This window comes from Dermacentor albipictus, chromosome 7 (assembly GCF_038994185.2).
Source record: "Dermacentor albipictus isolate Rhodes 1998 colony chromosome 7, USDA_Dalb.pri_finalv2, whole genome shotgun sequence".
NCBI classification, from domain to species: domain Eukaryota; kingdom Metazoa; phylum Arthropoda; class Arachnida; order Ixodida; family Ixodidae; genus Dermacentor; species Dermacentor albipictus.
In genome coordinates, this window is record NC_091827.1 from 62,384,675 (window position 1) to 62,404,596 (window position 19,922).

General features: G+C 47.1%; 1 protein-coding gene across 6 annotated transcripts in view; it reads left to right on the top strand.

Annotated features, from left to right (window-relative positions):
* Snap25 (Synaptosomal-associated protein 25kDa) overlaps nucleotides 1-17,839 on the top strand; it is a 413,499-nt gene extending 395,660 nt beyond the window's left edge. For 4 of the 6 annotated variants that reach the window (XM_065435700.1, XM_065435697.1, XM_065435702.1 and 1 more), the window contains one exon: nucleotides 1,424-8,640. In XM_065435700.1, coding sequence (XP_065291772.1) covers nucleotides 1,424-1,489 — 66 coding nt within the window. In that variant the 3' untranslated portion in view covers nucleotides 1,490-8,640. Of the gene's footprint in view, nucleotides 1-1,423; nucleotides 8,641-10,632 lie in introns of those variants that run through there. The other 2 variants (XM_065435699.1, XM_065435703.1) reach the window with 1 other exon arrangement.
* The last annotated feature ends 2,083 nt before the right edge of the window (nucleotides 17,840-19,922 follow it).

Here is a 19,922-nt window from a genome sequence, read left to right on the forward strand (position 1 = left end):
AGTAGTGCTTTCCCAGCCTTTTGCAGAGAACTGAAAATATACACGTACGTCCTGCTAGCGTTGCCGGCACCTTCCAATTACGGTGTCGAAAGCTTAGCATGAAGTGAGTAGTGGCACTAGGTACACGCGCAGTAGTGATAGTGACGCACCATGTCAACACAATTACTTGGCCTGCGTTTAGCTTTAGCAGTGTCGGTTCTCGCACTCACTAGAGCCCTGTAGTGTTAGGAATCTTGTGATGGATTTCGAATTACTTGTAACTATAACAACATAACTGTAGTAACATGTAACTTTCCATGTATCACCGTATAGGGGCAGCAAGGTCGACGCTGTGGTCTGGTATATAGCTCTACCGCATGTATAGTTTCAGGGCTAGAGGCTCAGTTTCTTGTTGTGGGTTGCCGTGCCCGATATTGAAATGCCTAGTACATTGCTCTGGTGTTAGCCTTTCCTTTCTAGGGTTCTGCCGTGTGCCTGTGTATTGCACCAGTGCTCTAGTAGAACCTGCTGAAGCCCAACGCGTTTGTAGTCAGCGTCTCCATGCTAGATGCCTCTGGGGTCGGAAGGTTCGCACACCTTTAGGGTGGTCTCGGTGTTTTAGCCGCGGTGCGGAAGGTTCGCACGCCTCTGGAGTGGTCTCGGTGTTTTGGCTGCGGTGCGATTTGACTGGGCTCGTTAGTCACCTGTCACCGATGATAGGGAGCTCTCTACTTTCAGGTGCATCATAACCCTGAATAGTAAAGTTGACGCGTGGCATTAATTTACAATTTCCTCGCACCGACGCTTGTTTACTCTAGCGTGTTAGCCGGGGTGTAATTTGTTTGCCTGCGATAATTTTGTTGCTGTTTTTTTTTTTGCCCTCGGTTTTCTGTACTGCGAGCAGGCGGCATTGGTGTTGGTGTCCACCGTTGCCATTACACTTCTCAAAGCAGGTTAAGAGCTAATCCTTAGTTTCATAATCTAAACCGGCTTGCTTCAAACGATTGTGACCTAGCGACAAGGCTACGAGCTCACGACCGTGCGATGTCACGTGGTCGTCTGGGCCCCGTACGACCTCTGCCAGGTTTTCTAGGCGAAAAACGCAGCATCGCACATCTGCGATGCCATAAAGCTTCAAGATCGAGCCATGAGGGCAAATGGAACGAGCCGATGTCTCAGTGCGTCTTATCGCGTCTTTTTTTTTTTCTTTTATCCCGCTTTCTCGCCTCGCACACAAACCGTCCCCAGAGGCATCTTTCGCGAGAAATAAGTATGGCGCGTGTGTGTGTGCTTTTAGAATTTGATCGACGTCGTTTGTTTTGTTGTTTCTCGTTCGCCCTTTCCCTGTTTATTTGCTTATACTTGTTTTGCTTTTTTTCGTTCTCTCCCACGTTCCCCTCCCCCTCCTTTTTTTCCTTCCACTTTTTCTTTTTTCCACGAACAGGGAGCGTCCAACGTGGTTCGCGTCAAAGGCGCTCAGGAGAGGGCTGCCAAACTCATCAAGAGTTGAGCTTGCGTTCCGCCACCGATTTTGCTTTACTCTTGTTTTTTTTTGTTCGTTTTGCACCTACACACAACTACACCATGTTGCACTGACGGATTTTTATCTTCACACACACAAACAACACGTACACAACCGACTCACCAAGAACCAACAGGGCTGCGACGATCGACCGCCGGGAAGTCGTCGTGTGTCGTTCTTCCCTCCCACCTGGCCTTCCTGTGGACTTTGGGAATATACGGAAAGTGAAAAAAGAAAAAAAAAGTACCGACAGGGGACGTCTTCGGACCGGTCGTACGATTGCGTGTCTTTTTTTTTTTTAATTTGTAATGTTCGCTCTGGATTGTACAGACGGTGTTTTCTTTTTCTTCTTTTACAGTCTGTCCTTACTTGCACAGAGACACAACCGTGACACACACACACACGCACTCACATGCACTTGTGTTTACACTTGCTTGCTACAAGCAGTTGCACCCCAATTTTTAAATATTTTTTTTCTCTCTTCTCTCGAGGATTATTATTATTGTTTCTTTGAGGCACCGACTTTATGTGATAAGGGAAGTACAGTGCGCCAGCGAAGTCCTGTCTCTCCAGAGGTACGCCGAGGTGTAAGCGCTTTCCAGCTTCAGCCACTGTCAGATCGTCTTAAAAAAGGTTTCCGTACGTTTATTTTTTAAATCTTTATTTCGCACCGATAACCAATTTTTTGAAATCTGCAGCATGTCGATTCTAAGTGTTCCTCCATTATAAACGAATATCCACTGCGGGCAACGGAAAGCGCATTGTTAAGGTAGAAAGTATGCCTGCAGTATACCTGCAAAATTACAATAACTGCAAAAAAATAAATAATGATAATGCAGAACGTACTGCCCATCAGGTTTCCAAGGCATCTACATGAAAACGTGCGCGAACGTATGCGCTGGCACCGTTCACAAGTTTGGGCGCCACCCCCCACTAGTGTTACCCTGCCGAACACGACAGGGGGCTCGTTATTCGATTCGTCGAATATTGACACCCTGTGTCAGTATTCGACAACTCGCCTAATGTAGCTGTCGTGCTCCAGCAGGCTGAGTTTTTTCGCGTGGTTGTGCAGAAACGAGATTTATCTTATAGGCACGCATAAAGTGGGTGTCGCAAGAGTGGCGGAACTTGCGGTCATTGTCTTCCTGTCGAAGGCAAATAATGAATGAGTATGTTGGGGCTCTTTTTTTCTTTTTCCAACTAACCGCAGAGCGCGAAGTTTGTTGTTTGTGGTCTTCCTTTTTTTTTTCTTGGTTAGGTGCTGTGATTGAATGAAACTTGTGTCCTACACTTTCTTTTTTCTTACTAGCGCTTTTTTGTGTGTGTGATTATGTTAAGCGCCCGTGAAACTACTGCGGTTCACGGAAGCCTGTATGTTGCGAAGCAAGTGTTACTGATAATTTTTTTATAGCATGTCGTTTGTTTCGACGTTCGCGCCTTTCTTTTAATGACTTTTATCATTTTTTTTCTTTCTTCCTTGGTTTGACCAACACGGTAATTATTTGTGGCGTATTACGGCACTTGCACTTTTTTTTACAGTCCGCTCGCAGTTATCCCACCGAAATGGACAAACATGTAGCGCTCCGTTTCGCCATTTTCATCAAACTCTTGGAACCATGTGGTCCGTTTCCTCGTTTCCTTTTTTTTAAAAATTTCAGCTTGGTTTTTTTACGCTGACCTGCTTTTCGAATGTCCACGTTTTCAGCGATACGGCCTCCTTGCGAGTTTTTCAAGGGTTCAGTTTCTTGAAAAAGGCTGTTAGAGTTATCCTGCTAAATATTTTTTTAATACCATAGTCCCTTTTTAAAATATATGTATGTATCTATGTCCTTCCCTCTCCTTTGGCGTGTGGGCACCTCTTTAAAAAAAAAAACTTTGTCATCTTCGGAGTGCACGATTGATTGCTCCCAGGGAGCAGGCACCTCTTCATCCTTTTCAAGGGCCCGTCAAAACCAGGCTTTCGAAGGTTTTTTCATTCATCGCCTCGAACTTAATGTTCATTTCACTCCGATATCCCGCTCGTTGCGTTTTAGTTTGAACGAAAGGAGAGGGAGAGACAAAAAGCGGCGGCAGAATGGTCATTCTTTCTGGTATACTGGTTTACTTTTCGGGACGTTTTATACTTCGTACATGTAGATTTTATATATGAGCATGCGACGAGATTGTCATGGCACTTTGTATAGCGTCGTGCTTTTTTTCCTCCTTTATTTTTCGTTTTCTAGGGTGACCTCTTTATAAGCTCATGATTAATAACTCTCGTTCGGGCCGAGTAGATTAAAGCCATATTTCTCCTCGCCTTCCACGTGCATTCTCTCACTTTATTATTGTTTGCCTTAGGTGCTTAAAAAAAATATATGGAAGTGAATGTCAAGGTCGGGCTTCTTCTGCCTGTAGGAGTCCTGGCTGCTCTTTTCTTCCCCGTGGTCTTCCCGTATGTCTACCCAGCACTCAAGAAAATTGGCCCTAAATTCTGCACTGATCTTTTCCAGACGTTAGGACTTTGGCGCCTCTATTCCTTTTCCATGCCTTATTTTTTTTTTCATCATTTGCTCTATTAGTTATTTTTTTCTTCTGCCTCATCTTCTTCTGGTTCCTTGAAAGAGGCATCTACGTTCTCCTTCTGGATTGGCTTGGCTCTAAACTCGACGTGACTTCACGTACGCGAAGCCTCTTCTGAAGTTGGAGCCTTGCCTTTATAATGCCAAGGGTCGCCATTTCGCCTGCAGCCAACTCGCATGGGAGAATGTGTAGGCAGAAACAAGTCGGCGTAAATCCGAGTAATTTCTTCTTACAACTTGGCGCAGTCACCGCGGTGCTTGTTTAGGATTTTCATTGGTTTAGGGCTTGGAAATGCTGGAGGAAGCAGTAATTTTTCATTTTACATTTATTTCGCGTGTGTCCTTTCTAAACTTAGGCTCGGAAACTACACCTGCTCTCCTCCTACAACAGCGGTGTATCCACATCTGTTTGGCCGCGGCTTCGGCCTTCATTGGTCTTTCGGTTAGGCTTATTTTATTTTAGTCATTCAGTTACCTTTTTACTTTCGATATTATGTTTTATTCCTTAGCAGCTTTAGTTCGATTCCCGTAGGGTTTGGTGGCTTTAAAGAATATTTTCGTCCTTACACTTTGCTGTGCGAAATTTTAATCTTTTTTAGCGTCAGGTTTGCACTGGCGTTATTTAAATTCTTCAGAGGGCTAACCGAATGCTCCTTTCACAGCTTGCCGTAATTCCAGGCTTTTGTTTTTCATGTTTCGGTACTTAATCATTGTGAGGAGTGCATTTTTGAAGGTATTGTCGTCAACGAAATGTCCGCGCCTATGCTGCAATTTTTCTGGCATCGCACTCCGCCTCCTACAGAACAGCCACCTTAACTGATTGTTTGGCTCATTTTTTTCTTTTTCCTCTATGTGCCAAATTTCATTAAAAAAAAATTCATTGCAGGCATCCTTCCATCGAAGTCTTCATTTCTTAGAGTAGCAAGTTTAGTTTTCGAAAATTCAGGTGCGCTGGTGGTCCGTGTCCTTACGCCTACTCCGGAACATGGGCAGTTTGGCTCGTGAACACACTGCCTAGACTAGCTTATTAGATTAGCTTACGAGGTTTAGCTTATTATATTAGCCTGTTAGGCGGCACAAAGAAGTGAACCGTTCGGTCGTCCCCGGGTTCCTGCCGTTTTTATATTCAGTTTTCAGGCGTTAGGGTCACGCAGGTGTCACCTGAATCAGATCGCCGTTCCTGCTTCGCCTTACGGCAGGTAGGAGGCTCTCTGACGATGTTGCCGTTGACCGGAGGCAAGTTGCATGCATTGTCTTAAGTGGTAGGCCTGTTGAAGCGTGGTGTTATGGCTATGGCGTTTGTTTCTGGTCCACCTTGGGCACGTTTTAAGATTTTCACTCGTTCACAACTTATCAGATCATCAGTATAGGGTGTCACACATGCATCTCTTTTTCGCGAACTGTAAGAACACTAGAAAGGAACACTAGAAAGCCACGGGCTAGAAAGGTTCGTTGATAGGGACGCTATTCCCTACCGTGGCTTGGGCAACCATGCGTGATAGCAGATAAGAATATATCAAGAAAAAAAAAGTTTCCATGGAAGAATGCAGGAACACTCTCATTTGTCATGTATACTGTGCGCTACGTTGATGTGTAGCATTAATGTCGCAGTGGCTACTCTTTGGCTTTTGTGTCATGTGCATGTTTCGATTGCGCTTTATGGCTTATATCATCCGTTCAGCAGTTAAAAAGAGCTCATATCCCCGTTTCGTAACAGGGCATATAATTGACTGCACTACTTGTTTTTTCCTTTGCAGTGCACTACTGAGTATTTCCTTTTTTTTTTTTTTTAGTGAAGTGTGCCATGTGCCGTATGGGCTCAACGAGACGCGAACTGAGCATGGTTGTGATGCCTAGCTGCCTTGACACGCGGCTTTATCGGGAGGAGTAACGTGCTGAATCGCTTGAGAAGTACTGGAGCATCCATGCGGAAGTCTGTGCAGCGTGTATGTGAAAAAAAAAGAAAAAAAGAACTTAATTCCAGTTTGTCAGACGTAACGGACTAAGAGCTCGCAAAACATCAAATTAAAACGAATGCTCTGTGAACAAACGAAGATGAAAAATATAACAGGGTAGAAAGCCCTACCGCATGCCCTTACATTCGGTTCTTACGAGCACCAAATCTTAAGCGCGTTTCTTGCCGGCAACCTTTCGCACAGCATAGTTCACGCCGGACATTTCTAGATGGTCGTGAATCAGTCCGATCAGGTCTCCCAACCGTGTTCTCTTCGCATTTCACTCTATATGTTGTGCTTGGCTGTGTCGATTGCATACCACACCGTATATTATACTGCACTACTCCCAGTTCGCAAGCCAGCAAATGTTTTTCTCTTTTTCTCTTTCTTTCTTTCTTTCATCCTTTCTTTTTTTTTTCTTTCGCTTTCGTGGTCAGGACAATATTGCCGCTTTCCTACTGACAGCTCTACATATTATCGCCATTTGTACTCCTCCACCGCAGCAAATAAATATTGCCGCGTCATGCGTCCACCGGCGAACCTCTTAGCCAGCCGTGCACTGGCCCGGTGTCGTCGCGTAAGGTGGTGGGCCCGGCAAATTCACCGAGTGTAATGACCCCGTGTGTAGTTTAGGCGCGACTATGTAGTCACTAGCGATGCATTCCTATACCTTGTTCCGAAAGGCGCGTTTTTTGTCGCGACAGTGTTGTTGTGAACCCAGCGTGTAGCGGACTCGTGCGAGCATAGTATGGCTATTGAAAGGACTTTCGTGCGGCGTGACCCGGCCCACCAGTGTTTAAAGCGTAGGGGCTGACTCGATTTTGCAAGATGATTGGTCGTGCATCGTAGTGTTTGATGTAGCCAGCGTTCGCCACAGGACCCGATAGGCATTACCGATGTAATATGCTTAAATTCGCTAAAAGTGTAGATGGTCGTTCACTAGCTGGCTTTTGACCAGCGGGTCAATTCGCCACGTGTCTGTGACGTGAGCGTTGCTAAAGTGGGCGTTGACGAGAGGACAGCTAGTGGAAGTTTGGCGACACCATAGCTAATCGGCCGCGTATACCGAACATCGTGGCACGTAAGGCGCGCGACTGTGTGATGCAGACGCTTATAGCACTAACGTCGCTCTCTAAGCGTCAACGCTAGCAACCGTTAGTGCGCGCCGAATACGAGCTTGCTGCGAGCTCAGCGGTTCGTTCGCTGAAGCTGAGACGCCCCGGTCAACCGCATTCCGAGGCTTCGCAGAATGTCGTCAAGGCGCACGGCGCATTTGAGAGACGAGGACAGGTTACTGTGTCGCGTCTCTTTTTTTCCCCGCAGCATACACCCTACGACAGTCGTGGAGCAGTTCAGAATGTGCCCCTGTTGAGGTGAACGTTGACAGCGTAAGCCAAGCAAGTCCTAGCTGAGCGTTCAACCAGGAAAGGGAGGCGAGACAGTTCGGGGGCCCACAGGAGGCATTTAGCCTTTTTTTTTTTAGGCGCGCATGCAGCACGACACACGCGGTCGCCGCATGACACGCACGCGGAGCGATTCTTCACTCGCGTGACGTATATTGAAGGCGGCTTTGTTGGCGGCCACTGTGGCGTTTTCGGCGCGTGGTATAGTATAGTATACGCTGCAACATCTGTGGCGTGTTACGGGCTTGCGCGGAACCGCCGCCCCCATTTAGATGATTGCGTCGTCAATTCTCGGGCTCACGCGATGTTGTTCGAGATGGTTGCTGTTTGGAGAGCTATGCGTGTGTATGTAGAGAGCGCTGACAACTCGTGGGCCGGGGGTCTGCCGCGTATGGTAAGCGCTTAAGGAAACAGTCCCTGCACCGCGTGCGACGCCGGTTCGATTTTTGTGTGTGCGTGTGTGTGCTGTACTGATCTCAACTGGGAGCTTTGTTATTGTACAGCGTTGCGAGAGTGCGTGTGCGTGAGAGAAAGAATGCAGTTTGAAGGTGTGGCGACTGCCCGCGCCCCAATTCATTCCGTCTACAAAGAGAGGCTTCGCTCGCGTGTACCGTTATTTTTACGACGTTTGTTTGTTGCGCTGTTTTCGAGCGTTGGCACAGGCGTGTTTTGTTGAGAAATTTTATGGTTCTGTTAGAGCTTGCTTGGGTTGCTTTGTTGCACGCTTGCAGGATCGTTCCTGCAGTTTTCTTTTTAAAATTTCTTTAGCATTGGTGCAGAAATTATTCCTTCAATTTTAGGGTTGGCGAGCCGAAAAAATTATGAAATGTATCGCTTATTGAGGCTATTGGAACTACGATAAAGGCTGAACATTGCCTAGCCTATTCCAACTCTTTTTGTTTTTTGCATTTTAGCCTGTTTTGACTAATTCAGTAATCTTTGCACCTGTGGCACCCGGCAGGTGTATTTGCGCCGGGTGGCAGCAATCGGTGATACACGTTCGGCTGGGGTTTTATGTTCATTAATGTATTTTTCGTTGATTGCATGGCTGTACTGACGATTTTCTTTTTTTATTAAAGAGACGTTTGTCTGCAACATGTGAACGGCATATCCTCACCGGTTTTTGTTTTTCAAGGCTGCAATTACCTGAACAATCTGTTTATTGCCACGCCTTTGTGGTTTCGTTTTTTTTTTGATGCTCCGATAAAAAGAATTTAAACGCACTTGGTGTCCTTCTTGTGTCCTTTAGTGCTTTTCTTCACTTGGGAATGTCCTGCATAAGCGTTCTGCATAAGCAAAAGCGCTATGCATACCTTTGAAACTTTGTCTGCCTGCGCAGTCCTAGTTACCATGGTTACTCTCAATAATAATTTGCTTCATGATATTCATTATGCATTTGTCATGGCATTTGTCCATGGCTTTCGCTCCACCTAAACCTCCTGCCCTCTAGCTGAGCAGAATAGCATTTTGATATCGGTGGCATTCTTTATATTGCTTGTCCACCTGCCAACGCCATAGAACCCTACTTTCAGATCTCGTCGCCTTGTGGGGTACGTTTGAACTGTCATCCGTCATTTCCCCCCTGCAAGTCGTGCTTACTGCGCTTTCCCCCTCAAAAATTTTATCTCATGTTGTGACCTGCCATTTTCCGCCATGTTACATTGCTGCTTGCGGACTCCCCATTTTCTTGCATCTTGACTTTCACGGTCTTGCGCGCCATTTTCCTGCTGTGGCAACTTCTTCAGCGCCACTTCGGTAAGACGCCGCCGGAATCGTAAACCATATTTAAGTAATTTCACTGTTTTATCTTCGCCAGTGATCTTATGAGCGCCTATACATGAGGAGCCGTCATTAAAAACTGTCATTAACCTGTCATTAAGAGGTGTCATTAACTGTCATTAAAAGGCGCCGACCGTGCGGTCAGGCCAGTGTTGCTTGTCAAAACGACTGGCTTATTCTACTTGCCGTAACAATCGGTACCTATGCTTCTGCAATGGTTGGAATGAAGCGCCTAATGTATCGGGCTGGCCTCCAAGATGCGTAATCTCGCAAAATGTTCGTTGTGGTGCCTAGCGTTTGCGCGTCGGGTTTGCGCTTACTCGAGTCGTCTTGTTTAACACCTCTTGTGTGTCGTGCGGCTAATCACGTAAAAAAAAAGAAAAAGCAAGCGATAAAACACGCCGAGGCGTTCACGGAAATCTCGGAGGCAACATCCGTCATTCGACTTGTGTGCGCTACGTGGCGCTAGAATAGAGCAGCAGCAGCAGCAAATTCGCAGGCTTCACTGAGGTTCGTTCGGAACGCGCGGCCTTTGATGAACGGGAGCGTGTACAAGTGCGTTCAATGTAAGCTACAACAGGGTATCGGTGGTCGGAGCGGACCACAGATCGCACGGTGGCGTCGACATACGAGCACTTGGATAGCACGGTTCGTATTGTTCGTAATTGCTGAACCAATGCTTACGTCGGCGCCCCCACGCAGACATAAACCCCCTCCGCCCACGGTTGCCGTGTTGCAGGTCTTATTGACCGCTACTATACGTCAGTGAAACCATGTGTAAGGGAGACCCAACTTTAGTAAGTTCCTTCAGGCGGAGCTTTGTGCGAGAAGCCTGCAGTTTCTTAGGCTGTCCTGTCGAAATATAAAACCCGCAGCGTTTGCATGCTCGTAAATAATTTGCGGAAGCCTGGAAGTACTGGTTATTTTTACGCCTAGCAGGAACCAAACAGGAACAAATGTAACATTCGTGTACCTTAATCGCGTGCGAGGTTTCTGCGCTCTACAAGTTAGTTAAGCGATTGCTGGGAAATTTTTCGAGAGAGTGGTCACTGAGTGATGACGTCGCTGACAGTAGCCCTGTGGCGTTGTCGCATCGCAAGCTGCGCCTGTTCTCAGTGTCATCACTGAACGACGGCGACCCCACAGTGCGTGCACGCTTCATCCATAGCTTCATTCATGGTCTGGTATCATCTTTCTTCCCCCCCAACCATTGACATCCACCGCACACCTACAGACGGAGTCCAACAAGCTCCGCATCGAGGAGGCCAACAAACGAGCCACAAAGCTGCTAAAATGAAGCAGGAGCGCAGCTGCAGAGCTGCGAGAGTGGTGGAGGAGGAGGAAGGAGCCCGGAGCAGACGGCACTGGCTGGCGCGGCCGCAAGCAGACGACAGCATTGCCACCGGATTTGGGCCAATTCCCCTCCGTTTGCGCAGGCGCAGTCCAACGAGTCGCGCATCTCGGCGGCCAATCAGCGCGCCACCAAGCTGCTCAAGGACTGAGCGGCACATGGCGGTGGTATTTCCGACGATGGTGGTCAGGAGGAGGTGGAGAGCCCAGAAGTGCGGTACCAAGATGGCGCTGCCTGCGACTGCGTCGTCGTCATCGTCGTCATCTGTTCCTCGTGTTAACGTTAAATCGTCGTCTGCTTCGTGTTGTCTGCTGTATTGGTGTTCGCCTCAATAGTTTGTGTTCCCCTGTTCACATTTTCAAATAGAGCAAGGCTCTCTCCGCTTATTGATTTGATGTGCAGTGTTGAACAAATATTGTCAGGCATATTAAATTTCATATTTGATAATCTTAACGTAATAAAGGTTGTGGATTCACAAACGTCACATTGTAACGGATCCCAGTCACCGTCAAAAGTTGATAATACGTCTAAAAAACGTTATTTCACCTGTGTGCAGTGTTGTTCTTGTTTTGACACCCGTGAAACGCTGTGTAATAGTTGTTCGTGTTGAAAGCAGTGTGAATGTAGCAGCGGCCCTGTTACTTTACGAGTTCTTTAGCGCGACGCAACCGACGCGCACTTAATACATTCCTAATGGCTAAATGCAGGGCACTTCCATACTTGTGTATTTTCTCCATTTGTTTTCAAACGAAAATTTCATCTGTAAACATCACGAGCACATTCCTTTCGAAGGTGTCCAACTCAATGGCGCTTCTCTTTTAAATTTATTTTAAGTAGAACCCAAGTTCCAGTGAGACCCCACCAACACAACTTCTGCTCAAGTTTCGAACCATGCAAATGTTAATTTTTTTTCTTAGGTTCTTGTAGATCAGAACTGTTACGGCCGGCGTTTAAAGGGCCCGCCTTTGAACGAGATCGTAGAATGACCACAACGAAAGCTAAACTATGTGCATGCCGGTTCATGGTTGTGAACCACCCTATTCTCGACTGTATCGGGAGAGAACTGTGAAACACTGCAATACTTCGTTGACTATACATAACGCGCGCTTACTTCCCCCCCTGCATACTGTTCACTTCGCTGATACACCTGTGTTGCCTAGTTGGAGGTATGCCACTATGGTGTGCTTCAATAAGTTTCGTGTAAGTGCACTTAACCCGTATGCTAACTATTTTTCTTCGTATTACGGGTTCCTCCCTGTCAAAAACAACTTTTGGGGACACTTCGGTTACCGCAGTAGCGTTTCTTTCTATGCCAATCGGCAGCAAGTGGCGATCCATTCTGCGCTGCCTGCGTGGCGCTGTCTCTCAAAGTTCCTCGGCGCATCCAAGCCAAATCCGTTGCACGAAGCAATTGCATAAGTAGCGCGTATTAGCATCAAATCATCGCGACGCCGCTGGGAGGCTTATCGCGACCTTGGAGACACCGGTCACCTGACTTCTTGTCTTAGGGAATCGAAATCGCGAAAAAGCGGATGTCGTGTAGTCCGTGGCTGTGTGCCTGGGCGAAGAGGCTTGAGTCCCGATTGTGTACGTGATTAAGCTTGCCAGGGTGCGACAGGTTCAATGGAAAAGCTCCAGCACTCCCTTCGTTCTTAGAGCGTGCCGACAGTTTTCCGGAAGTAACTTCTGCGGCCCCACTACCGTTTTCGAGTTTCGTGTGCTCAAAGGTAGGCTACGTTCGTTCTACTGAGGCGCTCCGTCATGGGATGCGAACGTTCTCAAAAATGAGAAGTCTGGCACAAGCTCTTACTTCCTCAAAAGGGTAGCTGCCAGAACCTTTATTGTTTCTTTTTAAATGTATGGCTGAACATCTTCACTAGATCGGCATACACTCTTGCATGTTATGATAGTAATGTGCCCAACTCATTCTTGTTTAGATTTATCTTTGTTTCTCATGAAAGTAAAACGTCGCAGTATTGGAGCAGTCTGTCATTTGAAAGCGCTGGAAAATGTAATTGCTGTCCAGACCCTCGCCATGGTATGGCTTCTCGCGTATACTGGTGAGCTTTTTTTACTGCCACAAGACTGGTGCAGGACTGTACGAAACTACCTTTGGAAAACGGGAGCCTATACATTGACGAGCGTCTGAAGGACAACGTGGGTAATATGCAAAACCTCGAACGAATTAAAACAAAGATGACGCCGCAAGAAGAAAATACGAGCGAAGGCTATTGTCGAAAGAGGTTGCGCGAAAAGTTCACGGGCATTGTCTAAAGCAGGTGTTTCCAAATACAAACGCGGAATTCGTTCTTTTCTTTTCGACGGATGGCCTGGCAAGCTATACCTTTGTGCACCTGGCTGTGCTAAGATCGGAAAGGTTTTGCTTAACGCGCCTCGATTTCCCAATCGCAGTCACGTGCCGATGTGCTCCGAAGGTCACTTAAGTGCGACGAGCTTTCGAGCGGCGCCGCCTGCAGCGACGTGTCGCGTGGCGCCATCTGGCGCTGACTTCGGCAAACACGAACAGCATTCCACACGCTGTTCGCGACCTGATCGTGCAGAGTGAGCTTGGTGACGCTTGACAACGAACGCAGTTGCATGGTTACGAACATATCACAGAAATGACATAGTTGAACCTGCTGACGCTTAACATTGCGAACTTTTTTTTTTTTGCGTGGATACTTTGCGAAATATTAGGCCAGACTGCTATTAGTGACGCTAAAGCTACCGTGGACTGAAGGAGTTGGATTTTTAGCTGTTTCAGATGCAGAAAATTGCAATTCATGCTCAATAGCTACCGCGACGATTGAACAGCTGCAGACATATTGTCGTCTGCCCGCGTCGCCTAGTATACTCTGTGAAGACGTCGTCGCTATCGCCGCCGTATGCCGTGGACGGCGGCCGCCATTGCTGTAATCTTCAAAATTTGGATGCACCGCAACTTTGTCGCCAGTTCGCAGGCGATAAGCGAAGTGCATCTGGGAACGCAATTCGCCCTCGGCCGCTCTGATTTCGTCACAAGCGTCACTCAAGTATCCCCTCTCACGAGCATGTCGTACTCGTAAACGAACTGAAAACATTCCAAACGGAAACACCCATCAACCCAACGCTTGGCGTTTGTCCAAGCACCCCCACCCCGTCCAGTTTCCCCCCCCCCCATTCCCTTTCCTTTTAACAACTTGTTTAACTGTATCATCCCAAGGAGAAAACAACTCGCAGTAAGCGTGCTGTTTGTCCTGCCCTAGGGAGGCTGGTCAGTTTTCCATTGCTCCAGCGACGAATTACCCATGCGTTCTCGGTGGGTGAGTGGTTTATCCGCAAAGGCCTGTGATAAGATCAACGACGTGCGTTAGTTCACGCATAGACTGAACTGCATAACGCGTAAGATTTCGAACGATGAAAGAGGCGCCGTTGAGGCCGTTATCGCACAAGCTCGACGAAACCCTTCGAAGACCTTGCGGCGACTTGAAACGCCCTGGTGTCGTGCTGTAGGTGGTTTTGCGAACGCAACCATTTCCTGTGCGACACACAACCTTTCGCGCATCTCCCATGAGTGACGTTTAAGCGTGATACCCCTCGCCCGCCAGTGCGTTTCGCTTCGAACCCGACAAGTTCCGTATATACATCCTCAAGCGTGATTTTCCTTTATCTTTGTGCGTTATGGGTGAGGCGGTTTCGTGGGGGTTTTACCTATAAATGAGAGTGAGGGCTGAGGTTCTCGGCATGTCGGCTCTGCCGCCGCGTTGCGGACGATTGTGTAGCTTTGTCTGTACCACTGCTAAGCGTGAAGCTGCTGCAGTTTAAGCGGTATGAGGAGTTGAAGCCGACAAGGGACGCGCTTCGAGCGTAACCTCGCTTCTGGTTTCTGAAGTATCAACCAGGATCCTTCAATTGCAATGAAAGGACGTATCAGAGGTGGCGAGAGGTGATATAAGCGTTAGGACTACCGTAAACCGTCGTTGGTGTGTCAGGTTTTTCTTCTTGCACTCGTGACGTTATTCTCGTGTAATGTGTTGTGCGCGTTCGTACGAGACGTCTGTTTCTGTTATGATTGTATTTAAAGGTAGATAGTCTTGAACGGTGTCTCGGACGGTACCTCGCTACTCTTGCTTTAGGTGCGTAAAGGCATTGATGTTGTTATAGGTGATTGACGCCTGTGACGCTTACGAGGATACCATGCTTCGCTTTGCTCACAACATGCACGGCGTCATCTAATAATACTCGTGTCTTCGAAGCGTTTGCCAGTTTTAGCCTCGGAAGCTTTGTCGAGTGAGAACACTTCGTTTTATCTGCTTGCATTCATTCATTCGTTCATTCGTCGCTAATATATTTACCTACGTCAACTCAACCAAAATAGGTGTTTGTAACTGAAACGTGACGCGAGATCTGTCCGGCTTAGTTTATATTTTACAAAATGAAAGTCTCATCTGAACAAACTCTAAGCTATTACGGCAGCGTCAAATGAGTTTTGATCGGCGTGTTTCTAAGGATACGCTTATACGGCAAACCGAATTGGCGTAAGGGTTACGATTCGTAATCGGAAATTAGTATTCTCTCAATTCATATTTGTCAGCAAGTGAAAAAGCCGATAGATTCTCTAGCCTCGTCGTCAACTTGCGCTGACGCTTTATATTCACATTTCATCACCGGTGCACTGATAATCGGCTTTAGAAGTATCCGCTGTCTGAGGACTGGTCTTTCTTTTTCTCCATATTCTTTCCACTGTTCTAACACCAGGTGTACGCACATACGCACAACGTATATAGAATCTGCATTGCGTTTTTTCGCAGGAAACTGTGAATCGCTGCTATACCCCCTATTACGTACGGCATGGCATTTTCACGGTTTTTCAGCGTAGCGAAGCATTAATAGCTGTCATTAATTTTTTTTTCAACCAAATTTTCATAATTTCCCATACGTCATGCCAACGCTCTGTGCGTTTCTTTTCTTTCCGAGGGGATAGTCCCTTCTCATTCATCGCTCGTTCCTTTGCAGTTCAGAAAGAAGGAACTTTGGTATAGACTGGAAATTTTTCTTTTCCGTAGTGACTATGCGTGATTGTGATAATGCACGTTCAGCTTGCTAGGGCTGAGACGTTATGCTGTCTCTCGACTCGTACGCCGAAAGGTCAAGTACGCGTTGAGAAGGCGCACAAGCGTCAGTGCGCGGTTTCGGAAGCGCCTATAGGTCACGAGTGGGCACACAGCGGCTGTAAAGAGTTAAAAGAAGCAATGACGGTTTACCCTTGTGTGTAAATAAGAGCTAGCTTGCCGTTTCTAGTAGCTAGATTTGTCTAGAATACAAGTGAAATGTCCGTGCTTTATCATCCGTGTTGAAGCCCCTTTAGCGCTAACAGTTTTCCAACCATATAGGCGTAACTTCTTTGAGACGCTGGCCCCTCTTCTTGTTTCCTTTTTTTTTTCTTGTTCTGTCGGTTTTTGGTGTGTAAATAGTAGAACTGTGTGAACAACTTGGCTTTTTCGCGTATACACTTCTCTCGATATCCAGCATCCGGCGTGCTCCGGAAGGCGGCCTGTAAATTGCTCCTTTCATAATTTCGACTTAATCAGATTCACCCACCTGCGTAGAGTAGCGTTTTAACGCCATCTCTTGTAGTCGAACGCGCCGCCCAGGTGCCCCGGTGTGAGGGCTTGCTTCGTTAACTCGTGGTCCTGCTTGTTCTTTAGTCGTCATTTAGGTCACACGTTAGGCGTAATATCTCGCGCTGTGTCGTACACTCCAGCCAGCTTGCTGCACTTTATCAGTATGCTGTAATCTACTCTTTATTCCCATTAGCAGCCTGACATTACCTGTTTCGCCATTCATTGCCGATTTATCCAGCCACCGGCGTTTAGCACTACGCGGTAGAACATACTGGCGCAGTCCTTACCCATCGTTCGTTTTCGGCTTCCGGTTTTAAGTGAAATGCAATGTAAGATAAGGTAATGGTGTCCACTTTTGGATATTAGTCTTGTTACCACGAGTATATTTGTTCGTACACTACGACTGTGTAAATACACGAAACCAGTGTGACTGACACACTGCTACAATAACAGGTTGCAGCTGGTCTCTTTTTTTTTCTGTGGTGTCTGCAACACGTGACGCAGAGGTGCTCGCGGATGTTTTGTCGTTCGCGATTTTCCAACTAAGAGCGTACAGCGTTCGTGGCAACCCCAGCTAGTTGCGGACAGCATGGGAGACATTGTAAGGTTTGTTACAGCGCAACACAAGGCACGGACAAAAGGAACGTATATTGGAGAATTGATTTGAACAGTGCCACCGTGTCGCGTATGCGATAAGCGTGACATTGTGTTCAGGAACGAGCGAACTGAATTTTCTATATGAAAGTGACAGGACCCGTTTGGATAATACATGATAAAAGGGTAGCTGGAAGAAATGGTAATATAAGATGCGACCTTACCGACGGGTCTAAGCTAGGAGGTGCTCAGTGATGTTTGTTATCAGAGGTAATATGCGTTAAGAATCGGGCGATAAACGGTAAGGTCACGGCTGAAGTTGTCACGCTTAACGTGGTACGGCGTAGTTGGCTCTCGGTAGCTCGACCTAAAATTGCCAGTTTCTGCGCTAGCGTGAAGTGAAGTTTTGGCGGGTTTCGATCTTCAGCACTGCGCGTGACGCCTAAATGACACTGCGACATCCGTGCCTCATTCTTGGCATGTGACGTAGATGCATTTGATGCGCAGTTTCTAAACTTGTAAATAGAATGCAATGCACGATATGCACCTTAAGGAGCTCCCATACTTGCTGGAACTATGTAAGACGCTTGAATAGGCGTAAAAGTTTAGACGTCAAGCGTGTAACTGCGCATTAGCTGCATTAAATTACAAGCACGTGTCACTTTAGGCACATGTAACGGACGTCACGCTGGAAACCAGAAGTGTATTTGTTGAAGTGCACAAGCAAGCGTCTGCGGTGTTAACGCATCACGAAAAAGCTTTCTCCGGTTTCATTCCATTACTCCGGTGGCTATAGCATTATGTATTCAAGTTTCAAATATCGTCTGCTCTTTTGGGGCAGCTCTCGCTGTGCTTTACCGAAATCGCTTCCCCCTCTGTTTTGTGAAGAATCAGTGTCCCACTTCATTGCTGTCTGCATATTTTATTCGCGTGTCTCGCTGCAGTGTTTCGAGACCTTCGACTGTATTGTGTCGGGTCAGTTCTAGGCTGCGTGCTTCGCTGTACTCGTTTCCTGTATAATATTTCATCTTACGCTGCTGCTATTGCTGCCTTCTTGGAGAAGTTGTTTTCTGTTGAATAAACGTTGCAAGTGTAAAGGAAAACAAAGTGGCTCGTTTTATTTCTTCGTGCTTTGATATCGCCCGTTTATCTTTCAACGAGGCCGTCTGCTTCTGCGCGACCATGATCAAGTTCGCCAAAGGTAAGTGAACAACTGCTAATAGTACCCGCCGTGGTTGCTCAGTGGCTATGGTGTTGGGCTGCTGAGCACGAGGTCGCGGGACCGAATCCCGGCCACGGCGGCCGCATTTCGATGGGGGCGAAATGCGAAAAAACACCCGTGTATTTAGATCCAGGTGCACGTTAAAGATCCCCAGGTGGGCGAAATTTCCGGAGTCCTCCACTACGGCGTGCCTCATAATCAGAAACTGGTTTTGGCACGTTAAACCCCATTAAAAAAGAATTGCTAATAGGAGCACCAAGGCATTCGCTGGTGACCTGTAGGTTACGTCGGCATTTTCAAAGCATTTTGCAGAAGCCAGAACTTGCAAGATTTTGGCAAATCTAGGCAATATAACGCCACGACCTTCAGTATTCATCGGCGTGTAGCTTGCGACACATGGCAGCTATGCGTTTGTCACAGCCGTGAATTTCTGTGACGAGTGCGTCACTGGGCGTGTGGCTATAGACTGGACGTAAGAGGTAACAGTGCACGCATTATGTATGTACAATAAAGTTTACTGTTAATTGGAACATTGTAATTGGAATTGGTGGCGTCGCACTTTGGAGCTGCTCCGGAGGTAAAGCCGCAGGGGCGGAGCTCGGAAACGCGTCTTTGCTACGTCGGGCGAGCAGGAAGCGACCGAGATCGCGGCTTGATAAGGGCGCTTGCTTGGTGCTCGCCCACCTGTGAGGCACACTCGATCACTGTAACAGTGCGGAAACTTGGTCTTGACTAATGTGACTAATAAGTCGCATCGCTCGTGGGGCTCTGCAGAGGGCGTGCGAGTTGTACGAATTCTCGGGTTTTGCATGTCAAAACCACGTTATTATTACGAGGCGCGCCGTAGTGGGGGACTCCGCGTTAATTTTGACTAAAAAGGGGAACATTAACGTGCCTCCAATACAAGGAATACGGGTGTTTTTTTTTTTCTTTTCGGGATGGTGAGTAATGAGTTATTCGGAATGGCGTACGGGGACAAATGAGAGGAAGTAGAAGTTAGAGGAGCTTGATAACTGCGTCGTTTAGGAAAAGAGGACGGCCGCATTTCGATGGGGGCGAAATGCGAAAACACCCGTGTACTTAGATTTAGGTGCACGTTAAAGATCCCCAGGCGGTCGAAATTTTCGAAGTCCTCCCTTACGGCGTGCCTCATAATCAGAAAGTGATTTTGGCACGTAAAACCCCATATTTTGAAACATGTTTAAAGAAAAGAGGAGGGGATGGGGGAGACCTCGGGAAGCTTGACGAGAGTGTAGTATTATCCTGTGAAATAAGCGGGGGAGGATGTAACAGTCCCCCCTCTAGCTTTTTCCAGCATGAACGAGAGGCAATACGACACGGCCTCTCGACAGTACACCCGCCCGCACATACCCACTGCCTCGGGATACCGGCTCGCCCTAATATGCGAGGCATCAGCAGAGCTCCTACGGGCCTTCGTGTGGCACGTCCGACAAGAATGAGCGAAATCGTTCCGCACGACTCAAACTCGTGTACCAATTAATTGCAATGCACACTACAGAACTGAACCCACCTATTCTTTTTTTCGTCTGGGTGCGCGACCCGACAACAACGACATCAGCTAACTTTAACTCCTTTGTGTGTCCGTAAAAACTGCTTTATGTATTCGCTCCTTGCACGAACTATTGCCGACTGGAATAATCTCACTAACAAAGAAGTGTTGCAATCGTCACTGACGTTGTTCGCACAACATATTCTGTAGTGTGTGTGATTGCATTTTGTCACTTTGGTGAATATATTGTATATTTTATTTTTACTGTTTGATATCTGGTTGAAGTGCTGTATTCCTGATGCTGACAGCAGCGCTTCGACCTGCGCCCTTATTTCTTTTTGTTTACGCTTTGCCTGTTTTATGAAACTGCTTAGTTCTTTTTTCCCCCTCTGCTATAATCACAATATCGTATCGCAGTATCAATCAATAAATAAATGAGCATTGGG